General features: G+C 43.6%; 2 protein-coding genes across 14 annotated transcripts in view; one reads left to right on the plus strand and one right to left on the minus strand.

The window, feature by feature from the left end:
• LOC118310358 (partitioning defective 3 homolog) overlaps positions 1 to 8,381 on the minus strand; it is a 204,818-nt gene extending 196,437 nt beyond the window's left edge. For 6 of the 11 annotated variants that reach the window (XM_035633235.2, XM_035633234.2, XM_035633233.2 and 3 more), the window contains exon 1: positions 7,725 to 8,379. In XM_035633235.2, the coding sequence (XP_035489128.2) occupies positions 7,725 to 7,844 (120 nt within the window). In that variant the 5' untranslated portion in view covers positions 7,845 to 8,379. Of the gene's footprint in view, positions 1 to 7,724 lie in introns of all 11 variants that reach the window. The other 5 variants (XM_035633232.2, XM_035633230.2, XM_035633227.2 and 2 more) reach the window with 2 other exon arrangements.
• Positions 8,382 to 16,336: 7,955 nt separating this feature from the next.
• On the plus strand, positions 16,337 to 26,639 carry crema (cAMP responsive element modulator a). Of its 3 annotated transcripts, none has more exons than XM_035634595.2 (8): positions 16,337 to 16,489; positions 17,689 to 17,798; positions 18,069 to 18,167; positions 20,134 to 20,222; positions 20,312 to 20,481; positions 21,185 to 21,316; positions 25,702 to 25,858; positions 26,086 to 26,639. In XM_035634595.2, exons 2-8 carry the CDS (start codon positions 17,700 to 17,702, stop codon positions 26,228 to 26,230), a joined length of 891 nt encoding a protein of 296 aa, XP_035490488.2. In that variant the 5' UTR covers positions 16,337 to 16,489; positions 17,689 to 17,699; the 3' UTR covers positions 26,231 to 26,639. The 3 variants fall into 3 exon arrangements, with proteins under 3 accessions (XP_035490488.2, XP_035490489.2, XP_035490490.1); XM_035634596.2 differs by having other exon boundaries at positions 16,369 to 16,489; positions 17,673 to 17,798; XM_035634597.2 differs by lacking the exons at positions 16,337 to 16,489; positions 17,689 to 17,798; positions 18,069 to 18,167; ... (1 more) ...; positions 20,312 to 20,481; positions 21,185 to 21,316 and adding an exon at positions 23,358 to 23,703.
• Positions 26,640 to 26,649: the final 10 nt, after the last annotated feature.

Genomic DNA, 26,649 nt, shown 5'->3' on the forward strand with positions numbered 1-26,649 from the left:
GTCCAGATGGTTGTTGGGGGGGTGCCAGCGCTCAGCTGACTGGACCGGTGCCAGGGTCCGAGTAATCTGTTTGCATTGCACTCTGTAAACCACTTAAGCTCTCTGTATCATTGAGCATTATGATCTGGACTCTCGTTAACTCCGCCCCCTGCGCGACGCGGTCAATAGTTCAGTGTGCGACGTGTCACACCGAACGGTTTTACATCTTTTCTTCAAAGATGGGATCGTTTACAAAAAGCGTCTGTGTGGACCGTTTTGGGATTAGCCTGATTTTTCCAAAACATATGAGTCAGTATCAACGCATGTGGTGTCGTTATATTCGGCCGTTAACTGTGGGGTTTTTTTTGTCCTTTGACTAAAAGTCGAGGCATGTCTCAAATGGGTAGAGATTAGTTCGAGACTAAGGGGAGACAAGTCGACCGTACGTAAGCAACCGGCAAGTCAATAGGAAGCCTGATCCTTTAAAGAGGTATTTTTTAAGTTGCATCAAAGTTGATACAACGTTCTTTCAAAATAAAGAATGGCAACACAATGATGGCGATGGCTGAGATGTGATGAATCGTACCAAAAGCCTTTTGGATCATCTGCTCCACTCTGGAATTAAATGAATAAATAAATATTACATAAACCACCGCCCAGCTTCCAGCCTCGAAGAGTGAGGAAGATGAATTTTGTCATCATGCTGAGTTTTAATTGGAACACGAGTGAGAACAGGATACTCTGCTGGATAACGTAGCCCAAGAACTCGACGCATTGGGTAAAAATAACAGCCCTGTTAGCCCCAAATGTCTGTAGCACTGCCACGTTAAAGCTACAGTGTGTAATATTTAGAAGAACCCTTTCACAGAAATTGAATATATTGTCTATGTGTTCATACATGTCATATATAATCACCTGCAACAAAGAACCGATGTGTTTTCGTCACCTCTGAATGAGTTCAATATAGTTCCATGAGGTGGGCCCGACCTCCGTGTGAGTTGCCATGTTTGCTACGTCGTGTTGAATACAGTTGTTGAACTAAACGCTCCAGAATACGTCGCGTTAGCGTTGAATTTTCAGTGCTGCCGGAAACCGGAAATGGAATCAGCGGTGCACAACCATAAAGTGTCCCCTGTCGGGTGCTCAGTTGGTTGCGGTTAGCAAACTGGGGGGGAAGTTAAAATTCATGTTTTCCAAAACCTTACTTTCGAACACCTGTGGCACCTATAGATTGAATCTCTAAAGTTTGCAGAAATGCTGTTGAATCTTCTTTCGGGGGTTTGATCCTTGGAATCGTTCACGCAGGTTTCTCCCATTAGCGACAACATAAGGAATTTCATTATATGCAACTGTTACTTTACACAGCTCTGACTAAAAATGTAAATCAACTTCAAGCACCGACGTTCCCACCGTCTCTGCAGTCAACATTTTACAGCCTCCTCCTTCACACCACGCTGCTCCGCTAATGACTCCACTCGCCTTCACGCCCCCTTCTAGGAAAACCCTTCTGGCAACGAACCAAAGCGGCAATTTTTTTCACATCAACATGTCAGATACTGTTAAGGAAGACAACTCACTCAATTCTGCTTATATTCAGGTTCATAATGTTAATGTGGGTTATCACTTGAAAAGGTTTACATGCTCCTATGTTCAGTAAACACATCAGTTTCCTGCAGCTCCTCTTTCACAGCCTCTTGTCTGAAACACTTGGTTTTTACTTCCCGTCTCTTTAAGGCCCCTCCTTCCCCAATGAAGCCCAGTCTGCTCTGATTGGCCGGCTGGTTTCCTCTCTGTTGTGATTGGTCAGCCGCTTCCGATGTTACGGACGTATTGTGCAGACTACTGACGAGGCGTTCAGGCGCTTCAGGAGCAGTGGCTCCCTTTACCACTGACTTTCTGCTTTTTAACTTTGGAGACCTTTTACATAAACACAAAAAAAAACGGGGAAAGGGGAAAAACTGAAAAAGTACAATATGTCTCCTTTAAATTCCTTAAGTTCATACGTAACAACTTAGGACTGCATCATCTTTCCGGTTATTCAAAAGCTTTCATTTCCTCAATTTTATTTTGAAACTGCCTGAATTGAATTTCAAGACCAATGCTATTTGGAAGTAAGATGAATACTTTGCAGCCTATATGAAGCGTCACCTTTATATTTATTTTTCCCCTACGGCTTCACACAGGAAGCCTCATATGGCCTTTTTCCCTCCTGCAGTTCTTTCCAGTGAGTCTTCAAGTGACTCCTTTAGGAAATGAAACGCTGCTGCCGGGGGTCGTGTTTTAGGTACATTTTTTTTTCCCCACAGTAGTCTGGTCAAGGGCAAAGTCAGCGGCCCGGCGGATCATCAGCGAAGCTTTTAATCCTGCGCTGTGCCCGTTTTGGAAGCAGGAACCCCTGGCTGGTACAGCCTGGTGACATGCGGATCAAAACAGACCAACTGTGAAATTATTTGGGCTCGTTCGACCCCGACGGTACGAGGTGGATGTACTGCACCTACACTGGAGTTGTAATCCCGCTTGAAGTTTCTTTGGGACCAATTTCAAGGAGATATAAGTGAGAACGTGTTGGTTTGCCAGGTGAGCTAATGGATGTAAGATCTGACTTTTACGAGTTGTACTGATATCTTAACATAAATACTGCTCGAGTGTTCCACGTCTCTCATGGCCTAGTGTTTAGATGACATAATGGAACAACCGTGTGAAACCAGGTACGTGCTTTGGAAACCTTCCCATGAAAACATTATTCGTGCCAGCCAGGCATTGTTAACACGAAACCTTCAATCGTGCAGCGGGACATTAAAAGGTTTGCTTTTTAATGTCTTTGCAGTGATGGACGGTACATTGCTCGCGGGTCCACGCGCCCACACATGGTTCTCCGAGGAGCGGGAAAACCCACGGATCACAACATCATCGAGTGAGGGTTGAGATAAGGTGGACGAACTCGCAAGGATTTGGACTGAACACGACCTCGGTAATGAACGACGACTCGGATGCTGTGAGCGCTGACGCGTTCCCACGACACCATCGTTCCTCGATCTTTCATTACGGTCCCCTCCACTTTAATGTTCCTCGCACGCGTGCAATTAAGTCGCTCTTCGCGAAACGAAATGGGGCCCACCGACTTCAAAAGTTGGGAGCTTTTCCTTTGAAGATGTGGCCCATTTCTGGCGGGCGAACATGTTCATCTGTTAGGAGAGTGAACGAAACGGCAGCGGTTAACTCTCACAGTGAGCAGCACTGATAAATCCCCCCGAGGCCCGGGCCAACGTTAACAGGCTGTTTCACACAAATGAAAAACAACTCCATGTTTAGTTTACCTTGAGCACGACTACGCACAGAGAAATTACACATACAATTCACATACAAGCTGGAGCCACACTATAAATATATGGTTCGGGAAGGTTCCACATTTGACTCGTCTATCAAATAAAGACAAAAGGACAAAACGTATATATTTTTAAAAAAAGATTTAAAACAGCCTGAAGTTTGTCAAATTTGAGGATTTTCTAAACTAAATCCACTCTGAGAATGATGACGATGATGATGTTCAACCTGTCACATTGCAAGTTGGTTAAGCTGTTAAATTAACATACGACTAACTTTAACTTTTTTGTTTTTTATCATTTTCTATAATTCGTATGGTAATTTCAAGCCTCTCAAATGTGACAATCATATGATTTTTCTCTGTTTTATGTGACTGTAAACTCAATGTTATGGAATTTCAGACTGGTGGTGAGAAAAATATTGAATTTATCCATTTTCTCTACTACATACATGACTATTTTCTGACAGTTTGTACATTAAATATCAGGTCCGTTTAGGTGCAACATGCCACAACACATCAGCAAAAGACATAAAAAATAATCATTATCACTACTAGTACCCAAAACTGAAGTAAACACGTGAAAACCACTAACAGAACGCCAGATGCTTGCACCCAGAGGTCAGAGTCGTGTTAAATCTGTCCACCTCATCGGTGGAGTGTTTTCACAATAGGCCGGATTCCTCCAGAGGAAAACTCCAACAAGGAGTGAAAGTGAATGGAAATGTGCTGCGAGCTGTGTGCGGACACAACAGTCCAGACACCTGATATCATCCCCCCACTGTGGCTTGCCAGCGTTAAAAACGGTTTTAAAAAACGAGGCAAAACCCCATGTTTCCGCTCGGCACGCCAACACTTGCGTCACTCGAGGGTTTTTGGGGGGGCATTAAAACCACCAGACAGTTTTCCAGTCGAGGGGTGTCATTTTAAACGCTCGCCACACTTTACAGTCAGTTGGGCGAACATTAGTGAGAATCTACCCCACGATCTGTGGAAGGAAAAAGAGCAAGAGGAGGATAACGTGACACCGATTCTCTTCTCTGGATGTTCGGAGAATTCAGAGAATCCCTCTCGTCAGATTGCCGGACGACGTTGCGTCGTACGAAACAGGATCCGAAACACTCCAATCCAAGTGTCCTCATCTTTCTAATTCCGCAGATATGCGGGTGGTTGCACTGCTTTCTTCCCCCATCGCTTCGCAGGAAGCATTCCTCTCTAATGACAGAGGGGAAGTTACTAGAAGGGTCCATACAAACACTCGGAGCAGGAGAAAACACCCAACCTAAATTTGGGCCTCCTATTAAGACGGGCCGACCCAACACAGCCTCCGTGACCATGTGTCAGGCGCTGGGTCGGATGAACTGTGGGGCTGGGTGGGACCGGAGCAATAAAAGTCGATGTGTGGTGATTAAATGACGAGTGTTGTACCGTATGTGGAGGCGGCGTGTTTTGCGTTGTTTTGTTGTGGGTGAGCATCATGTGGAGCTCTGGGGTTTTCTTCTTTAGCTCACAGCTTGAAAGACACAAGGCACAATCCCTCCCTCGGCATCCAACAGCTAGTTTTCCCAGACAATTGAGCTTTTACCAAATTGTGATAAATCCCCTCAAATCAGCTACAACAAATGTCTGCGCTCCGAGCCAAGTGCAACAATGACTTCAGCATCGCGACCGCAAGGAGTTTACGTCGGGAAAACCCAGAGGGTGTCGTCTCTCACGACGCTGGATTTTCTCGGGATTTGTGCAAAAAAGAAAAGAAAAGTGGGTGCCACTTATTTACAGCTGTGAGATGTGTTATTACCTCCGCCAAGGAGGTTACGTTTTAACCCCCCGTCTGGTAGTTTGTTTGTTTGTTTGTCAGCAGGATTACACCAAAACTGCTGTCGGGGTCTGGCACCAGGCCAAGAAAGAACACATTCAATTTTGTCGTAGATCCAGGAATTTGTTTTCATCACTTTCTTTAAAAAATTTCGCATATTTCCTGGGACATATTGCATGGATCTTAATGGAAGAAGTTATCTATGATTGTGTGTAATTTCGTTCTGCATTTTTTTTCTTGGTGGAGGTATGAACTCGACTGATGCCATTCTAGGGTTTTTTCCTATGAATATTCATAAATATATATATATATATATATTTATTTATTTTTTGCATGTTCCTTGGCATTGAAAGATAAATCTGAATAAATAAAAAGTCGCAGTCACTCCAGTCTTAGTAAAAGTGGATCTACGACTCTTCAGACTGCTACCGATTACATCGGCAATCATCTTTGGGTAAAACTTAATCTGTGAAATCACAATATGCTGCACCTGTCATAATCTGCCCTACGCTTCATTTATACTTTTATCGGACATTTCAGCTCCGGCCCTGTGACCCCTGCATTCACTGAACGAAACCCAAGGTGACGATGATAAGAATTGTGACACCGTTTCAAGTCAAAGAGGAACACGTTTCTCCTCTGTGGACGAAAAGGACGAGGAAGTGGTCAGAGCGCCCGACATCATAACTCCTGCTCTCTTCTGTCGGCGCACACTGAATTATGCATCAGCAGAGGAGGATACAGTACGACTTCTAGGTCGCTATCCTCCGAACGAAAAAAAGAGACCGCCTTAAAGTTAGCACGTGGAAACGGCAAAGCGTTAATCATTAATGAAACCGAGGAGAGAGCTGCTGCTTTAACATATCTGTGCCGTATATGAAGGCGGGACGGTAAACCAGAATAACTGCATCATCGCTGACCAAAATTTACAGTTTCCAATTACAAAAATAGACTGAAGCGTAAATGTGGATATGGATTATATAATCTGAGATTACAGCAGAGTGACTTTGGATAGAATTAAGACTTAAATCAAGGGGGATAAACCTTTTCTAGGATTGAGGAAAATTTATAAAAAGAAATAACTTTTTTTTTAATAAAACTTAAATTTGCTGTTGTTACCGTTTCCATTGAACAAAACATTCCTAGTCCAAATTTTGGGTATTAACTATATTTTATTAGATTATTTTGAATGATTTCAAGGGGGAAAAAAAAGTTATAGTGATGTTGGTGGTTGAAAAAAATTTCGTTTGATAAACATCGTTTCTACGGGATTGAGGGAAAATATACGATGGATAAATAACTTTTTAAAGACCAGAATTTATATTTATCACAGTTTGCAATTGAAAAAGGAAAAATAAAATCCTAATCCCACATGTTGAATCGATACTAATTATATGATCTCAGATTGCGGCAGTTGCCGTGGGCCAACTTCGGAGACAGACTTGTGCTTTTAGATGTTTTCAAGGTTGATGCTTGAAACACAAGGAGTGAGATTCCTTTAATTTTCATTTGACAAACATCATTTGTAGATGCTTTTTTTTCTTTTTCTTTTAAAGCTCCTGAAGCCAGAGTCTCATCTTTATCCGCTCCCCGCCGGAGAACCTTGCACGTGGAAGCACCAGGCCACAGGTCAGAGGTCAGAGGTTATCTGGCGCAAACCCAACACCGCGCTACAAGTTGTCTTTAGGTCCACTTTCATCGCAGAGATTTATGTGTCAGGTTTCGAACCTCCCCACTCCCTTCCTCGATCAGCTGGGCGCCCCTCCCCCCCCTCTCTCTGTCCTCCTGCAGGGGCCTGGTGCCTTGCTCATGGCCGCCAGGCAGCCGAAGGAAAACTTTTCTTTCTCCTCTGATTAATTTCGAAACTGCACAGTGCAACAAAACTTGAATTGCTCGACAGAGTTGCATGTTGCTGCTGCTTCTCCCTGCAGCCTTGCAAGCCAACGTCGTGAGCCCATTAACAGCTGCACAAAGAAGGAACTTTTTACATCATGTTGGGCCATGGGACTCAGGACAGGCCATTCTGATGCTGTTCCTTACTCCCACTGCCCCGGGGCCCTGAACGCCTCACACACACACATACACAGCTGCAGAAGCCCCCCTCGCTAACTGAGCTAACTCGCTAGCAGGCTAATCTCCGCTGCTGGGCAACTTCTCCCCCAGGAGGGAGCTCCTTCACGAGACCCACCGCGCACTGCACTTTTTACGCGGGACGCGGGTGTGTGTGTGTGTGTGCGGGTGTGTGTGTTCGTTTTATGAATAAATCCGCCGCAGTGACCCACATGTCCACTTTGTCCTGAGCCACGGACACGAACCCCCGCCCCCCCCCCCCGCCCCGGAGGGAAGTTTTGGTGGGCTTTACAAACACACAGGAGCCACAATGGCGGTTGCGCAGTTTTCCCTTTTTCTTCCACAAACAGCTTCGGTAAAAAAGAACAGAAACTCGGAACTCTTCCTTCTACTTTGCGGTTGTTTCAAGTTAGCGCCACATTGAGCCTCTGCCCCCCCCCCTCCTCCCCCCTCTCCTGCTGCTGCTGGACGTCGCGACGTCGTTTCCAGGATAACAAAAGCCCGGCTGGAAGGAAGAAGGAAGGACCGGGTGCTCACCTTGGCGATCGCCTTCCTGTACCTCATGGCCGCCTGCTGGATGAGCGTGTGCACCCTGATGTTGCCGTCGCCGCACGGCACCACCACCCGCGTCCGGCCGAAGCACACCGTCACCTTCATGGCTCCGCCGAGGAGCTCCCCCCTGCCCGCCGAGTCCGAGTCGCACCGAGCGGCGGAGGACGAGGAGGAGAAACCCGAGTGGAAGTGGGAAAGAGGCGCATGGAGGGGGGGGGGGTGAGGGGGGCTCCTCGGTCCCGGTTGTTCCGATAACGGAGCGAGGGGCTAGAGCTGGTTCCGCTCCTCGCCGCCGGACGACATTGTTTTCTGTGTTTCCAGACCACCTGTTTAGCTTCTCTCTCTCTCTCTCTCTCTCTCTCTCTCCGTCTCTCTCTCTTTCTCCCTCTCTCCCTCTCTCTCTCTCTCTCTCTGTGTGCAGCTGAGCTAATGCTCGGTCATATGTTGCGTTCAGGGGCCGCTGGGATGTCGGATTTAACCCCCCAAACCTGCTGCCTGCCCAGTGCCCACAGTCATGATGTGGGGTTATTAATAAAGAAACTAAACAAACTACACAGACAGATACATAGATGGATAGATAGATTGAGAGAGAGAAAATAAAGAGAGAGAGAGATCAGTCCTTATTTATACATAACACTGATTTTGTACTGTGAATATTTTTCTTCATTGCAATGTCCACACTTACATGTTTTTTATCTTAATTTACCTTAACTCACCTGTGTGCATATGTATATATATATATATATACATATATATATGTATATATATATGTATATATATATGTATATATATATATGTGTGTGTGTGTATATGTGTATATATATGTGTGTGTATATATATGTATATATATATGTGTGTGTATATATATGTATATATATATATGTGTATATATATATGTGTATATATATATGTTTATATATATATATATATGAAAGAGAAAAAAAATTAAGTAATTAAGTATTTTCTTCTTAAGTATTTCTAATTTCTGTACATATTCTAGATCAAACTTGACATATTTTCACATATATATATATATATATATATATATATATATATAAATACAACATTGCACACATCTGTTAGAACTTGTATTGTATATAGATTGGCAAATGTTTCCCATGCCAATGAAGCTCATTTGAATTGAATTGAATTGAGAGAGATCAATATACATAGACAGGTTGTGGTCACACAACACACCAAACAAATAAGAAAAAAATTATAAGAAATCTGACAAAACTGTTGAAAAAAAGTTTTCATGAATAACAAAACTGTTTTTTATCATCACCATGATGATGAGAAATTAAAAAAAACACGCCCACCATATACTACAGCTAGTCATAAATCACTGCTCCTTTTATTTTATTATTATCCAACTTTATTGTAGACAAGGACTACATGAGGGGGAAAAATAACACAAGTCATTAATATATCAGGTAATTGATAAGAAGGGAATGTCAATAAAACCGAAAGAATAATAAAGTGAATAATAAGCATATGCCATTTCCCTTTTCTCTTAATAAGTTCATAACATTTTGAGATTCAATGATACGAGTGAAAGATACAGTAGAATAGCAGAAGACATGCACCAGCACCTTTTTACATAAGAAAACTTAATGATCTACAGAGGAAAGGAAACCGGTATGTAACAAGGGAAGGTGGTGCTTTATCAACATGATGTGTGGCATTTAGGGGACACAGATGATCATTTATCATCAGCCGACACTTATTAATGGTCATATCTAAGTTGTCTCCCTTTGTCTTGTGTTTATTAATACTAACGTTTGCCAGTGCTAAAGAGTGAGCCATGATAAAGGACAATAGGCGTCATAAATAGATTTATAATAAATAAGAAAACAGTTGTTGTATTTTTGTCAGTATAAATGACGACGACTGGAAATCAAAATATGTATCAACTGGTTTAGACGTTATTTCACATCACGGCTCCTTTTTGATCCCAAGAGAAAATCAAACATCATGAAAAAGTCCATGCATCATTTGACCGAACCATTTTTTTCCATGTTTCTTGATATTACATGAGGAGGGGAAATTATTAATGGCCGGTATGTAACAATGGAAAGTAGAAACGGTGTTTTGTCAACAGGAGCACAGATATTGGGGATCATACTTTATTATCAGCTTACATTTTATTAATGCGGGAAGCATGTAAATTATTAATGTATTACATCTTTAATCTCATTCTCATCTACGTGGCCTCCCCCTGGGTTGTGCTTGCTGCTCAGTGCTGAGGAGAGAACAGCTGCCGCTTGTGTCGAACGCAGATTTAATGAAGCCTTGATAAATGAACAGCCACCTTAGGATGTAAATTAATAAACACAATCCATAACACTGATGAGACAGATGTGCAGTCTGTGTTGTTGCTGCAGCATTGAGCAGCTCCTCCTCAGCCAATCAGATCTGTGCTCGGCACACACGTGGCAGTTAGAATAAATACTTCAGAGATGACGAGAAAGTGAGTGATGATCTTAAACCTCCATATATTTGTCACCTAAAAACATGTCCATTCATCAAACAAGTGGGACAAAAGTGGAACATCAACAAAAGACATAACTTTAACATAAATATCAAGTTAAGTTTTCTAACAAATGGGTCTGACAAATGCTGGGACATCGCAGTTTACGAGCGGCATCGGAGTTTACGAGCGGCACGTGAAGGCATCAGGGGGAGCAGGGAAGGCCACAGTCTGCTGCGCGTTGCCAAGGGGATGGCTCCAGTTTGGCGCGCAGGGGAATCACACAGAGAAGGAGACAATAGACATTAGAATCGATACATTGATTGGGAATCGATGCAGATCACTCCAGCAGCACAGATGAGTCCTCACTAGAATGAAAAGTTGAATATACGGGTTCAGATTTAGAATTGGGATTGCGTATTTCCCTCAGAGCCGGATACATTTCTTTTTGTTTTCTTTTCTTTCTAGGTGTATTTTTAATATGTCATGACACTTTTGTCATGCACCTGCATCTTTTTCCTGTTTTTTCAATAAATCATCCCACCTGGGACTGACTGCAACTGAACCAACCCCCCTCCCCCTTCCCCATCCTGCACACAAATGAGAAGCAGACTGTCCAGGTCCATCTCTCAGGAGCAGCTGCCCCGGCACATGGATGGACTCGAGCCACCGGACACGTCTGCACAGAAATAGAACAGGCTTGAAAAAAGAACGGAAAGAGAAAGAAAAAAAATCAACCTGAGCCAAGAGTCTTTTTTTTTAGTTGATTAACATCAATTGCATCTTTATAAAAAGGTTATGATTTAAATAACTCAACATGAGGCTGCAACACACGGAAGAGTATTAGAGCAGGCATAAGGTAAAACAATGAGGGGGAAGATTTTTTTTTTTTTTTTTACATTTCGAGAATTAAGTCGAATTGTCGAGAATAAAGTTGAAAATTGTGACCAGGAAGCACTTTTCAGCACCAAACAACCGGATGTTGATGTTCTGTTAGCCAGTTTGCTAAGCTAACGCTAGCTGCTAACCAAGTTGTAAAGTTGCGATATTATTATCGACAGGCTGAATCTGGAAGTGACGACGCGGAGACAACGGGTGTTTGCAACATGAACGTCAACGTGTGTCCTGACACGATAACATTCAACTGCAAACAACCGTTAATGAATTTTGAGAGGCGCGCAGTTAGCGAAGGTAGCGTAGCTTTGCTAACGTTAGTCAACGTGGACGTGTGACAGCTGAACTGGAACCACAACACGGACGTTTAGGGGCATTTCAACTTAAATTTTCAACTTTATTCTTGACATCGACTTCATTCTCGAAATGTTAAATAAATTTAAAAAATCCCCCTCATTAATAAAATTGAAAAATCTTTCCCCTCATCTTTCTTCTTCTTATGCGTGGCCCTGATACTCTTCCGTAGCAAACACATGGTTTTTCGGGAGAACGAGAGCAGAACCACTGAATTCCAAGTATGTGGAAAGTGTGTGTGTGTGGTTTTCAACGTGGGCACCTTCTGAGTCGGATCCCTCCTCCTCCTCCACCACCACCAAGTACCGGCATCGCAGCTGAGGGTCTATTTAAGGTCCGAGCTCCACAGCTGGAAGCGCTCGCGGGGGCCGTTGCCCGCCGCCGACCACAGTCGACCGGCAGCTGTCACATCCGGTTCAACGGCCTTAACTTGTTCACTGTGTTTTTTTACATACGGAAAATGTAATAATGGCCCTATTTTTTAGGGAAATGGGGCCATTGTAGCAGGTATTACACTAGACTTTACATGTCGGATGTTTGGCCATTGTTCATCAGGGACCCAGATGAATTCTGGGAGCTCATCTTCATTTGCTCTGCCAGACTCACGGTCTGGATCTCCTCCTCCATCGGGGAAGTGATTTCCCCTCCGGCAGAAAAAACTAGCTTTCTACACCGGTAAGCTAGCTAGTTAGCTAGCTTTAACTTTGAAAAGTCAAATGGTCTAACTAGCTACTGTCGTCCAGCAGAAGTCTCGCCGGTCCAATCGCAGCCCTTAATCTGATAATGGGCGGGGTTTATAAACCGCGACGCGGGGAGAGAAGTGACTTTCTGAACAACCAAGATGGCCGCCGCTGACGAACGAGCGTTTGACTAAAAGTGCCTGATATTTTCAAACTTCTCCCGCAGAAACGAAAACAGCCGTTCACAGACATTGTCACGTGATTCGTTGCTCTCACTGGTTGTAGGCACGGGCGTATGACCTGGGGGGGGGGGTAAGGGGCAAAGGGTGGGGGCCTGGATCGACACAGCTGCTATTGCTAGCTAGCTAGCTAACTGTAACTTTTACTACCTGAATACAGTAGGAGTTAGCTAGCTAGCTAGCTACCATTAGAACACACACACACACACACACACACACACACACACACACAGTATCATAAATTAATCAGCATCATCATAATCTCCTGTTTCATAGTATTTATAATAACGTTTTTTTAAGAAGTGAATGTTTCTCCTTTAAGACAAACGTTAAATACAATAATATAAAATCGTACAGGCCACTTTTGCGTCTCCTCTGTATGTGATTCATGTAAACTTGTACGTGGATCGAGGGCTATTTTTTTAATGTCAAACTTCTGTTCCCAAGCTCAAGAATGAACCTTCATGTTCAACATGTCAGATGTGGGAATAGACGTCATCACGTAACTCAAGAGGAATTTCAGCCTCTTTGGATGATGTCTATCATGCTGCACGGGTGCTATTTGTAGATATTTGTAATATGAATCATGCATTTTGGACTATATTCGTATACTTTGCGTATGTCCAGAATGTTGTCCTGTTCCTGTCCCGTGTTACATTCAGGTGCACTCATCCCCCACGTTGTTCTTGTCAGTTACATCTTATCTGACATTGTTATGAGATTTATGGAATCATCGCTTTTGCTTTCACTTTTTTAGAGAGACAGAAAGTTCAGTGACTGACACGTCAGAGCAAGGATGAAACTATAAAGAAGATATGACATTGGCTTATCAGCTGTGGATTAATCTGCACAAGCTAATTCAGTTACATTTTAATATTAATATCCACCAGTTTGACTGGATGTTCTTGACAATGCGTCATCTTTGAATCAGCAGCGACCTCTGGTGGCGCGCGGCGAACAGTTCACGATGACCAGAACCTGATTTCAAAACCTCATCTCTTCAATTTAGTGCCAATTCACACTCACTTTAATCCTGTTGTTTGTGTGCGTGTTTAATAACGTCTATTGTCTATTAGGTATTATTATTATTAATTATTTCCCGTGAGATTCCAACTATGAATCCACTTTAAACACTGATGTGTCAGAGCTGCATCAGATGCAGTTTGGAAGATAATCCACCACGTAAACATGCGAAAAGCAAATTAATTGCTATAGCGCTTGTCTAAAACATGGTTAAAAAGTGAATATTAAGAGATGAATAGAAAAGCACAGAACAAAACAAAAGAAGAAAGATGACATTAAATAAAATAATTTAAAAGATGAAAAAAAAATGCCCCTGAGCCTCATTATGTCCTCGGACATTTTATCTGCAGCCTCATACTGTACATGGTGTGAAACAAGGGGAGACATATGGATGTTGACCTTTCCTTCTTAGAGGTCACACTGTAATAAATACAGCAGTCACATATTTGCATCCTCTCAGCGGTTTTCTTCAGAATTGTCTAAAGCTCAGACCCGTTACATCCGTACTAACTCACACTTTTGTGATTTTTATGAACACAATAATTACTTAAAGCTGCTATAACTTTACCCCTGAAAATGTTTTTAAATCATCTATTATGAAAGGACTGTGACATTTGACGGATTAGGGCCAGTTAAACTGCAGAGGCCAAGATGGATGAACCACAAATTAAACCCCTCTTTGATGGAATTAACTGCATGTAACTGTGTTATGCGTTCATCCCGGGCTAATTTTGTGCTAAAGAGCTGTCTGGCCCCGGGTCGCATGTGGCGCCCCGCTGTCAGGCCTCTGTGGCCCCCCCGGGGGTCTCCCTTCTGCTGCTGGTGCTCGACCATCTGGAGCCCTCCACGCTCTGACGGCAGAGGAAGAGGAGGAGGAGGAGGAAGGAGGAAGGAGCAGCGGTGGATAACTGATGTAATGTTGCTCCATTATTTAGATTAGAGAAATAAAGAGTTTTATTCAATGATGGAGAGGGAAAATGTTCTGTGGGGAAACGGACACTAAGTAAAAAGTCAAACAGTGAAAGAGAAGGATGATTATATGCTAAATGAGAATATCTGATAAGAATGAAACATGTCCAGAGTCCAAGTGGAAAACTATTTTCCACAAGCACGATTATGCGTCAAATACGGAAGAATATATTAGAACCAAAAGAAAAGGCAAAGGGGAAATGGGAAAGTACTAGTTTATCTTTTTTGGATTGATAATCTTTACCAAGTTGGACAATGTCTCACTTGAAGGAAGGATTTTCATTGTGGCGATTTCATCTAAGGGTGGTAGAGTGGTTTACACTGATGCCTCGCAGCAAGAAGGCTCTTGGTTCGGATCCCAGTTCCTAACCAGCCAACCACCTAAGGCCTCGTGGAGCATGTTCTCCAGGTACTCCGGCTTCCCACAGATGTGTCGGCTGGGATGGGCTCCATGCCAGCCTCCTCCCCTGCCACCCTCAAATGATAGAGTGGTACAGATAATAATTTCATGTACAAAACGAGCACAGCAACATACACTGTTCTGTTTGCATCACGCACACCTCACTCAGTTGCGGTTCTCTGCTGAACACAGCGCTGTACGTACTCTCGCTCTGTTGCAGATTAGAGGAGGGACTTTGTGATCAGTGTGTGATAAGAGCACGACCTCTCCTGGCACGCAGGAGGACAGATGGTGGCTCTGGGCTCAGCAGGAGGCAGATCTAAACGCAGGAATTCAGAGAGTACAGGGCGGATTCCACAACACAAACCTTCATATCTGAATGAAAGTCATGCTTTGAATATGGAATATCAGCCTCATCGAAAACTTTTTTCAAAGGTCATCACAACATAAACATTTTACTAGTGAACCTTGAATCTGTTTTTGGTTATGAGAGACTCCTTGAATCTGCATACACATGCTACAAATATCTGCTTCCTGTTAAAAAAAGGAAAGAATTTGCATAAAGTTTCTGTTAACTTTGTTGTGTAAAAAAATATCAAGCATCCTCCCAAAGTTTAGAGTCAGGGCAGATTTGATCATATTTTTGGGGGATTTTTTTCAGCCGTTGTCACAAACACTGTTACACACTTAGTTAAAATTGAACCAGTGATATTATGGCATTTAAAGTATAATTCATTTGCCAAAAACACACAATAAACAAGATGAAATTGAGTGAAAGTGTTATTGATATTTCAATTTTTCAAACTCTCTAACCCTGTCTTGATAATATCATCATGACAAATTATTTTGTCCATGATAATAATTTTTTAAAAACTGATATCATAACAGCCCTAATATAAATACACTTATGTCTGACACCAAAGTTCAATCTTATTCTACTGTTTCTAATAAGGTGTTTTTTTTAATAGCTAAAATACAAAATGTTAACTAGACTTTCATGTCTCCTCCGAATCAAGTGTGGCTTCTCTTTTCAGTCAGTAGATGGCGACATAACTCTGCTCTGTAAACATGTGAGCGACCATAAAACACAGGAAAACATTAAAACAATATTAATTACTATTTAAATTAATCATTTAATTTCATGACGAACTTGAATCGCGTCTTCATTATTTAGCGTGTCCGGTTATCAGCGTTTATCTGTAGATATTGACACACTATAAAAAACGTTTATTTAACATAATATAATAGTAATAGTGATATTTTCTTTTTCTACACTAAATTAAAATACACACACAGATTGAAGTCGAGTTTAAATTTATGTATTACCACTCAATTAATATATATATTTAATAAAAAAATTGATTTTTGGTCCAAAACAAAAATATCCAAAATATCTTTTAAAGCTTTAAATGTTGATAAAATTCCATATACTTCAATATTGTCTGCGCTTATTTTTCCAACATTTTATACAGTCTAAAGTTTTTATTTTTTTCTTGTAAAACACTCGCGCTTCACACACAAAAAAGCGATCCCGGAAGTGAAGCAGGAGCGAGTCCTCTCGCCCCGCCCGCGGCCCGCACCCTCTCTCTGACGTTAAACCGACTCGTCAGGCGCCATTTTGGGGCCACAGCGTCGTCAGCGCTGACGTGGGAGCTACGTGAGCGGAGGCACAGGCCCGTCAACGCGCGCACTGTGACGAGCAACACGACGTCAAACTTCGGGTAAGTCACCGCGAAGCTGTCGCTTCTTTTTTTTTCTTCTTCTTCTACTTCTATTTCTTTTTCCCCCCGAAAACAACAACACGTCTTCGCTGCTGCGGAGCTTTTCACGAACTGACACTCGGGCCCGACGGAGGAGCTCCGAGCCGAGCCGAGCCGAGCCGAGCGCGTGACGACACCACTCCGTTGTCAGGGGCGATTCCCTCTGACTGAAAGTTTCCAGAGCCGCGTCAAGTCAGGCGGAATAAGATGGCTGCCGGAAGTTGTTTCAAAATAAAATATATATAAAAATAATAATAATAATAACAAAAATGGGTTGAAAAAGAATCAACAGCCAGCCTCCTATAAAGGTGCTTACTTTATTTCTAGTGAAAATATGTACTGTGTGGAGTATGAATAAAAATGTAATTAAGTTGGGGAAAGTTACAGTTAAGCTTAATTTTCAGTTTTTACTAAAGAAGGGAAGTTAGGTTTGTTTTCTTTTTCTGCATGTTGCTGTCTAACTTGACTAATAAGAGAGCATGTAGCCTACAATAACAAAAAGTGTGTGTGTATATATATATATATATGTACTTTATTGATTCCAAACTGGGAAATGCCGTTGTCACATCAGCTGATATCAGTCACACAACACACTTAAATATTAAAAATCTAACAGTCAGTTTTTATTTTTATATCTTTTATATATCTTTTTTTTATTTAATGTCATTATTTTGTTATATTTTGTACATACTATTGCTTTTTTGGAAATTTCCTTCTATATTCTTCTGTCCACTTTGCTGCTGTAATGCCCAAATTTCCCCATTGTGGGATGAATAAAGGTTTATCTTATCTTATCTTATCTTATCTTATCTTAGGTAAAAAGAACAGCAAATCTTTACAAGTTCAAGAATGGAATAGAATTGTCTTGATTGTCATTATACTTAGTACGATGAAATTATGTATTGCTTCCTCCCCTTACACGTATCAGAACAATAAATCAAAAACAGAATAAAAATAAAAACACAGAGACAGTAGCAGCATTTTCCAAATAAAGTGAGATAAAAAGTTTCTAAAAGTTCCATTTACAGAATGTGCAAAAGAAGTGTTTTTAAAAAAGTGTTTAAAATGTATATTTGCAATCCATTTATTTGTGATCTGTGAAAACGGTGTTGGAGCAAACAGTGTAAAGACGTAACAGGAACAGTTGTGTGTCCGTCCAGGTGACTTTGCCATGGACGCCTCGGTGTCGTCTCACCTCGACAGCAGCTTAAATGGCTCGCTGACAGACGGAGAGGAGGAGAACCACAGTGAGGCCAGACCGTCTCCTCAGGTAGGTACACACACACACACACACACACGCACACACACACACACACACACAAACACACAAACACACAAACACACACACACACACACACACGCTCAGAGGTTTCAGCTGACCTAATTGGTTCAGCTGATATTTAATGAAATCTATTGAATTGTGAGCATGGATTGGACTTTTACTCCCCCCCCCGCGCTTAATGTCTTTTTTTAAAAATGTTGTGCCTTTGGATTTAATTTTTCATATCTGAGGATATCTGGCATCACTGTCCTCCGGCAGGTCCGGCTCTCTGATGATGGTGAGACGGTGCGGGTGCAAGGAGGCGCCCCGGCGCCGCAGACGTCCGTCATACAGTCTCCGCCGGTCCAGACTGCTCAGGTGAGGGACACGCGCTCAGATAATACACTCTGATAAGCAAAGTTTGTCTTCTCAAAACTGAGATGGAGGTAAGAAATATGACAATCAAGTCACTTCAGCTTCATTTTCAGTTTTACTAAAGAAGGGATGTTTTTCTGAATGAAAATATTTAAGAAAAAAAGGTCCCAACTCAAGTTTCCAATTTGTTTTATTGAGCCAAAGATAGGTTTACATACAGTGTACTGCAGAGTCAGGGCCAAGTATCATAATAACAAATATAATAATACTTCACATTCATGTATATGAAGCAGGTAAGATTCACAGCAAGCGAGTGTGCTTCTTCCTCATTCGCCTGAATGTTTCGGAAGTGTTCGCGTTGTTGTGCAACGAGCCTGACTCTAAAAAAAAAAAAAATCTCCTGCTCTCCCGGAGAAGAATCTCCCGTTCTTCACGGCAAACTCCGTTTGTCTGTATCTCAATTTTCCTGTCTGAAAACAAACAGCGTAAGCTTTTTCAGTGGAATCATTTGTCCGGTTGTGACGTCAGTGGTGATGAGGATTTAGCTGCAGTGTGTAGGAGGAGGAGGAGGAGGAGGAGGAGGAGGAGGAACACTGCAGCGCTCCTGCTCTAATGCAGTGCATCTGATAATAGGATTGATGTGAGCGGCAGGAGCTAAGCTCCTCACTCTATAACCTTCACATCCAGGGGATGTTGTTGTTGTTGTTGTTGTTGTTGTTGTTGTTTTTGCGCAGGACGGCCCCTTCACACAACTGTAAACGCGGCGGACAACTCTGGCCGAAAGTCATAACGTGTTTGTGGATGAAAAAAAGAAGAAGAAAAAAACGTAGTTTATAAGCTCAGATGTTTCATCAGATTTTCAGCGAAGGTTACTTTGTCAATTCATGAAAAGTATCTTTGACGAAATTGGTCACGAAAGTGATAAATGAGCAGATGTTCATCATCGTAAAGCCCCAGTGTGTAATTTTTGTAAGTTTCCGGCGGCGTCTGGCGGTAAAGTTGCAGACCGCAACCGACAGGGGACACTTTATGGCGGCGCACCGCTGATTCCATTTTCCCGGTTTCCGGCAGCGTGTGAAAATTCAACGCGAACGCGACGTATTCTGGAACCGTTTTGTGCCACGACCGCATTCAACACGACGTAGAAACATGGAGCCTCACACGGAGGTCGGGTCCACCTCATGGAACTATATTGAACTCATTCGGAGTTGACGAAAAAACATCTTCGATTATACATATATGAACACATAGTTATGGACAATATATTCAACTGCTGTGAATAAGTTCTTCTGAATATTACACACTGTACCCTTAAGAACTGATTTCAAAGTAGTCATGAAAGAGGAAACACTGTGGAGATTCAAGACGAAAAGATCTAATGGTACAGCGGCAGAAAATCTGATAAATTCAGCTGTTGTGATACTTTAATAAACCTCTGTTTTCAAAGCAGAAGCCTCGCAAGCGAGTGGACGTGGACACGCCTCTTGTTTAACCTGGCATAAATCTGCATTGTCCCTCCGAAGCGGCTTTTGAATGCACAACAACAAAACCATTATACGCACAAGTTCATGAGTCATAGCAGGTCCAATGATTGATGATGACGACGCGTACGCAGGTCGAATCAAACTGAAGGATTTGGGTAAACCTGTTTGTACAGCAGGTCATGTCCAGTGAAAGTAGGGTGTCGACGCTTTTCCATTCATGAATAATTACAGTCAACAGGGCCGTATAAACTAAGGGTTGAAAAGATCGAGGCTCACAATAAAGAGCTGCTCAAATTCCTCCTTTGACGTCATCCTTTCTCTTTCACAGATTGTTGTATCAAAAAAACATGCCGGGTCACTCACAAAAGTGTGTGTGTGTGTGTGTGTGTGTGTGTGTGTGTGTGTGGGAAGTAACTCCCTCCTTCAGTCACATCAAACATGTTGCCAAAATAATGATGATTTTATAAAAGTGTTGTTTTGTGCAGATTGCCGCCTTAGCAGAGCTGCAGGACCACGAGTCCGTCGCGGACGCTCAGACGAGGCGAGAGATTCTCTCCAGGCGTCCGTCTTACCGGTGAGGAGGCGTCCTCCGAAAACAGCAGCACGTATAGAGAGTTTTGGACTGCTCGACTTTATTGACATTCTCCTCTTCCCCCCTTGCAGACAAATCCTCAGCGAGCTTTCGTCCCATTCGCCGGCAGTTCCCAAAATCGATGAAGATAAGAGCGAGGAGGAGGAGGATGAGGAGGAGGAGGAGGAGGAAGATCTGCCGGTCGCGAGCGAGGCCTCGGCGGCGCCAACCTCCATCTACCAGACCAGCTCAGGACAATACAGTCAGTACACGGACTCTATAGTTATAACTCATGCCACACAATCAGGTCGACTTCCTTGCCGATAGATTAATCCCCTGCAAGATGTTGGAAAGGGACAGAGCGTGGTGGACTTTCAGGAATACATTTTTTGTCTCCCAAGTAAAGTAGCAGGGATCCTGAGTTGAAAATGTTCAATGTTCAATACAGTAACGACGCAGGAGGTCACTTAGACAGGATCTGTGTCCGAACCCTGCAACCTTCACTACTGTCTGGGGTCCCTCAGGGCTCTGCTCTGGGCCCCGTCCTCTTCTCGTGGTCATTAGCACTTTTGGGTAATATCTTCGTGGCGGTATGCACTAATTGTATGAGGCGATTTTGGACAAAAGTGTCTGCTAAATGAATGTCAGTTTAAAAATGACACGTATATTGAATCCGACAGTCCCCAGGAGCTTCAGCAGTTGGGAAAACTGCATTTATGAAACATATTCTTGATGCGCTGATCTTGAAGAGTCGACCTTGACGTCTCTTACACCCCTGAACACGAGCTGACCTTGAGATTCTTCCTCTTAAAAATGTGTTTTTCCTTGAGAGTTTCATGTCTTTATAAAGCCACACAATAACTCCACCAACTTCCACCTCACACTGTAAACTTTTGTGTAAACTCCTCTTTCTGCTCTTTATCACTGCCCCGCGGTTCGAACTGAACTCTGATCCCCTCACACAGTCGCAGTCAGTCAAGGCAGAGCCATCCAGCTGAGCGGCCCCGGAGTGGAAGCCCTCCAGGGGGCTCAGATGCTGACGCCCGGGGACGCGCCGCAGCAGTTCTACATCCAGGGAGGACAGGTTCTCCTCCAGGGTAAGAGATCCACGGATTTTGGTGGAAGTTTAATACGTGTGCGTGTCCGGACAATTTGGAACGGGGCGGCAGAAAAACGTGGTGATTTTTTGTCCAGCTCCTCTTAGATTTAGACAGAAATGCAGAAATGCACTGAGGATTTCCTTCTCGCCGTCGTACCGCTGCCTCGTCAGCAGAGCGGTCGAGAGCGTCCACCTCCCGGCGAAGGACCTTCATGTTCCTCTCTTTGTTCCCGGATATTTCTGCTGACTCACCTCGAGGTTTCTCTGCCTCGCAGTACTTTTCTGCTGAAGCGGAGACTTTATGTTTTGGCCTCTTCACGTTGGTACACACATATATTCCTGGTGACTACGGCAGGCGTTCTCCCGGAGCTTGTGTGTTTAAGGTCCAGCACAGGAATCTAGTCTCCTTCAGTTTCTCTCCTCTAAACCTTCCAATAAGTGCCAGTTTCTTTTTTTCTTTTTAAAATCCCAGAGGCTTTTAATACCGCTCACGCAGGCGATGTGATGTGGCCACAAGGAATCTGTCACTGGATCCGTCAGTCGATCCCGACAGTTTGAACAGCGAAGCATTTCTGGGTCCTCTGCCATTTGTCAGCAAGAGTGACTGCCAGAAAAAAAGAAAAAAAAGAGCTCTCGGTTTCCGCTCTCGTTCGTGATCAGCTGCGAACGGGGTCTGACCGCGCCTGCACTTTGCGCTCGCGGGGCGGATATACGCCCCGTCCTTTGACTGGCGGGTACCGGTGGCGCGTGGGAAACGAGGAAAACGTCCGGGCGGCGAGTTGTTTGCACCCGAGAGACCAGGAAGACAAAGGCAGTAACAGTTGATTAAAGGGAAGAGCAGAGCACAAGTAAGGCAACAGATAAAACGGCTGAGTTCACCAAAAAAACTCAGGAACCAAATTCAAATCATCCTTTTTTTCTTTTGTAAAAAAAGAAAATGTGAAAATGTAAAAAAAATAAACACCCTACGTCATTTAGAAAGAAATGACTGAATCCGCCCCCTTGTACGGATCTGCTCCAAAATGTAACGGCTTCTCTCTCGGCCCCTGTCCTCATCCTTCCACCAAGTTTCGTGGAAATCCGATGAATAACTTTTTTGCGGAAACCCGCTGACAAGCAAACAAAAGCTCCTCGGTGCAGGTAATTTGAAATATCTGATCATATCTTTAAAAAGAATTTGAGTCGTATGCGCAAAGAAAACAAATGAGCCCACATATTTACTTTTTACTGACGTGATAATGACATATTTGTTTCCATTTGCTGTCCAAGCCGCAGAATCAATGTTTTGTTGTTGACACGAATCAGAAGCTGAAGTCGACCTTTGACTCCATTTTATTGTATTTTTAATTTAAAACATTTACATCAAACCAACACTCAGAGAACTCTCTCTCTTCTCTCTCTCTTATCTTTTTCTTTTGTACCTGCATCCGATCCGATCCTGGTGTGTGTGTGTGTGTGTGTGTGTGTGTGTGTGTGTGTGTGTGTGTGTGTGTGTGTGTGTGTGTGTGTGTGTGTGTGTGTGTGTGTGTGTGTGAGTGTGAGTGAGAGAACCGACTCATCGCTGATACCGTTACTGGAAGTGTGAAATGTGTCACTTCCTGTGATGCGGAGGATTTTTTTTTTCCGGGCAGCGATGATTGGAGTTTTTAAAATCTTTCTCCCTTTTTTTTTTTTTGTTTCCTCCCCGCAGTTTCCTCACGATTATGAGGAAAGAACTCAGGAACATGTTGTGAACAAGATAATGTAACATCTCGTTCTCTCTCTCACACACACACACACACACACACACACACACACACACACACACACACACACAGAAAATGACTCCCGTCTTGGTGCTCAACAGTTTGCACGGCAGCCACTTGGGACACAATATCCTCTTGTTTGTTGAGCGTCTCTCTAGTTGCGTCACTAGATCTAAAAATACAACCCTCTACTACCAACCCCCCTTTAGCTCCCTGCCTCCCTCCCTCCCTCCCTCCCTGCCTGCCTGCCTGCCCGCCCAGCTCACATTGTGCTTCTCCACTTCAGCGTCTGATCCGCAGCAGGGGGAGTGAGGGGAGGGCGAGCTAGTGGGAGGAACTCTAATCCCGGGTGTTTTTTACTGACTTCAGCGGGCAGCGGTGATGTCATTGTGATGTCAATGCCTGTAATTGTAATCGGGCTGCAAAAGTTGCCGGGTGATCGCTCAGATGCAGACTGAGCGGAGAAGGGGAACGGGAGAAGGAGGCAGAGAGAGAGAGAGAGAGAGGAAGAGGTTCCAGTGAAGCAGCGAGGGGAATAAAGGGCAGAGGAGTGTGTTGGCGTGTTAGAGGTGATCTGCTGCTGTGGGGCTGGATTATTGGAAACAGGAGATGGCTGTAACTGGGGATGAGACTGAGTCAGGTAGAGTTTCTCTCAGACTTATTTCTTTTCTTTTTTGTTTATGTGTTATGTGCAAAAACCCCGCTACATATTTTCTGGAGTATGTTGTCAGCTGTGTTTTCCCAGTAAGGATTTTAAGTGACACCTGCAAATGAGTGATCATATTTTAAGGCATCCTGAGATTAATTTACAACTTTTTTTAAATTTTGTATCTCTCTGTGTAGATATTGTTCTTGCGGTGAAATATCGATGACATTTGGATCAGTTTGACACGACTTTAACTTTCATGCCCCGCGAAATCGAGGGGGAAACATGCCACAGATCAGACAGCTGTCCTTCTCATTGACACACACACACACACACACACACACACACACACACACACACACACAGTCACAGGACAATTTTGGGGACGTGACATACAGTGGACTCGCATTCATTTCCTTTTGACTCAAACAAAGCCTAACTTTTATATTTTTTTAACTTTTAACTTGAACCACTGACACCAAAAAAACATTTTGCCCCTGAAATTTGTCTCCTAAGGCAGCCGATGACAGAAATACACACACACACACACACACACACACACACACACACACACACACACACACACACACACACACACACACAAGGTCTGCTCTCTGAACCACCCCAGTGGTTGTCAGGCAGAAGGGCAGGGAGAGAGGGGGGTGAGAAGTAAAGGGGCGGGTGGCAGTAGGGGGGGGGGTTTAAGATAGTCGTCAGTTTGACGTCACTCCAGTTTCCTGGAAGAGAAGCCAAGTAGGAGAGAGAGAGAATGCAAAAAGGGTGAGTGAGACGCACACGCTGTCGTCAGCAGCACAGCCCGAGTGACTCCATTATCAGTCGAGTGAGAGTGAGTGTGTGTGTGTGTGTGTGTGTGTGTGTGTGTGTGTGTGTGTGTGTGTGTGTGTGTGTGTGTGTGTGTGTGTGTGTGTGTGTGTGTGTGTGTGTGTGTGTGTGTGTGGAGACAGGAAAGTGAGGCGGAGCAGACACATAAACTTCTCAGGAACAAAGTGAGAAAGAGAAACTGAAATGTCGCGAGGCGGCAGGCGGCGAGCGGTTGACTCATCGAGGAGGTGACAACTCGTTCATCGTGTTCAGTTTAAGCTGCTGTTTACTTGTTCACTGCCACCGACAGATACTGTGTTTAGACACACAACGTCACCTCACAAACACACACAGGTGAAAATGACCCTGTTGTGACCTGTGAGAGGTACTGGAAGGGACAAACTACACAATAATATATGCAATAATATGTAGCTATATAATTAGACAATTGAATTCACTTGTCTGCTGTCATGTAGCCAACGATCTGTGAGCTCACTGAACTGGAGCGACTGCACATTAAGAACATGACCACGAAAAAAAAAAAGGCAGGTCATTTCGGAGCAAACACATTTTCACCGAGGAGGAAATTCACCTTCTCAGACAGGAAGCAGAGCGGAGAAACAATGTCGCCTGGAGTCGCTGTCGAACATCCTCCGGTGAAACACATGAATGTTTACTGCATAAAAATCCAGATGATGGAAAAAATAAGAATGCGCCACAACAGACGAACGGATGAGTGGACGACTATACGACATAAACATACACATCAAGACATCATTGGACGCCATGAATTAAATGTGCTGACAATTTCCTTTTTAGATGACGAGCTCTCACTCGCGTGTACTTTGGCGTTTCCATATCTGTACACCATTTCATGATATCTGAGGGACGAGTGGCCACGTTTTGTTTTGTAGAACGGAAGGTGAAGATGATCGGCCTGTGCAGTACTATATGAATGAATCTGGGAAGTTGCCAAACAATGATGGTCAGAGAAGAAGACAAGGAGAACGTATATTTATTCACTGCATGTTTAAGTGGATCAGAAGAATTAGAAAAGATCTGAATATGTCACATGTCGTATAAAAAAAAAAGAGGAATACGGTCCGGAAAAAAACCGTGAACAAAGCGACTGAATTCTTCTTCCTTCTTGTTGTGCGTCTTCGCCCGCAGCTGCCACGGGAGACATCCCCGCCTACCAGCTTCGGTCGCCAAACTCGGGCCTGGCCCAGAGCATCGTGATGGCCGCGTCGCCGGGCGCCATGCACAACCCGCCGCCGCACGCCGAGGAGGTCACCCGCAAGAGGGAGGTGCGGCTGATGAAAAACAGGTGGGAGCGACGGCGAATCGATTAGTCATCGACGAGTGAATTAACCGTCAACCATTTTTGATAATCGGTTCAAGAAGTTTAAAAAAAAAAAGAAGAAAAAAAAGTCAAAATTCTCTGATTTCAGCTTCTTAAATGTGAATTATTAAGCCAACAACGCCCGCTCTCTTTAAGTTCTGCATAGTTTGCAGAGAGTAACTTTCCTCCTCCTCCTCCTCTGTCTTCCCCAGGGAGGCAGCTCGCGAGTGCCGCAGGAAAAAGAAGGAGTACGTCAAATGTCTGGAAAACCGCGTGGCCGTGCTGGAGAACCAAAACAAGACCCTGATCGAAGAGCTGAAGGCGCTGAAGGACATTTACTGCCACAAAGCCGAGTAGCGGCGGCCGGTTGTGGCAGTTCCTTTTTTTTGTTTTTTCCTCTCCTTTTTTTTTTCAAACTGCCGCGGCTAAAACAAACAGAACCACGAAAGAAAAGATGAAATGACTCTGGAACAAAAACTCTGCTTTTTGACCGTCATTGTTTCTCTGCTCGCTCAGGCCACTCGTGGATCCACGTCGCTTGAGCTCGCCAGTTTTTCGCTCCCCGCTCTTTATCTTGTGCTCTTTTGCATGTGAGGACTTGGAAGTGTCGTGCACAGTGCGCTTGCTGTTGCTGTGTTGTGCACAGTGGGGGGGGGGGGGAGCCAGCCAATGAGAGAGCCGGCCGAAGGTGAAGGAACAGGAAGAAGGAAACACAGGTGCTTCCTGAAAGTAATGCACCAAGATTACGAAACAGACAAAAAGAAACTAAGATTTTG

Source organism: Scophthalmus maximus, chromosome 5, assembly GCF_022379125.1.
Source record: "Scophthalmus maximus strain ysfricsl-2021 chromosome 5, ASM2237912v1, whole genome shotgun sequence".
Taxonomy (NCBI): Eukaryota; Metazoa; Chordata; class Actinopteri; order Pleuronectiformes; family Scophthalmidae; genus Scophthalmus; species Scophthalmus maximus.

Excerpts from the sequence above, each read along its gene's own strand:
- crema (XM_035634595.2), top strand. The coding sequence starts at position 17,700 with ATGGACGCCTCGGTGTCGTCTCACCTCGACAGCAGCTTAAATGGCTCG. Across the intron at positions 20,223-20,311 it reads TCCAGGCGTCCGTCTTACCG|ACAAATCCTCAGCGAGCTTT; the intron begins GTGAGGAGGCGT and ends CCCCCCTTGCAG. Across the intron at positions 21,317-25,701 it reads AGGACAGGTTCTCCTCCAGG|CTGCCACGGGAGACATCCCC; the intron begins GTAAGAGATCCA and ends CTTCGCCCGCAG.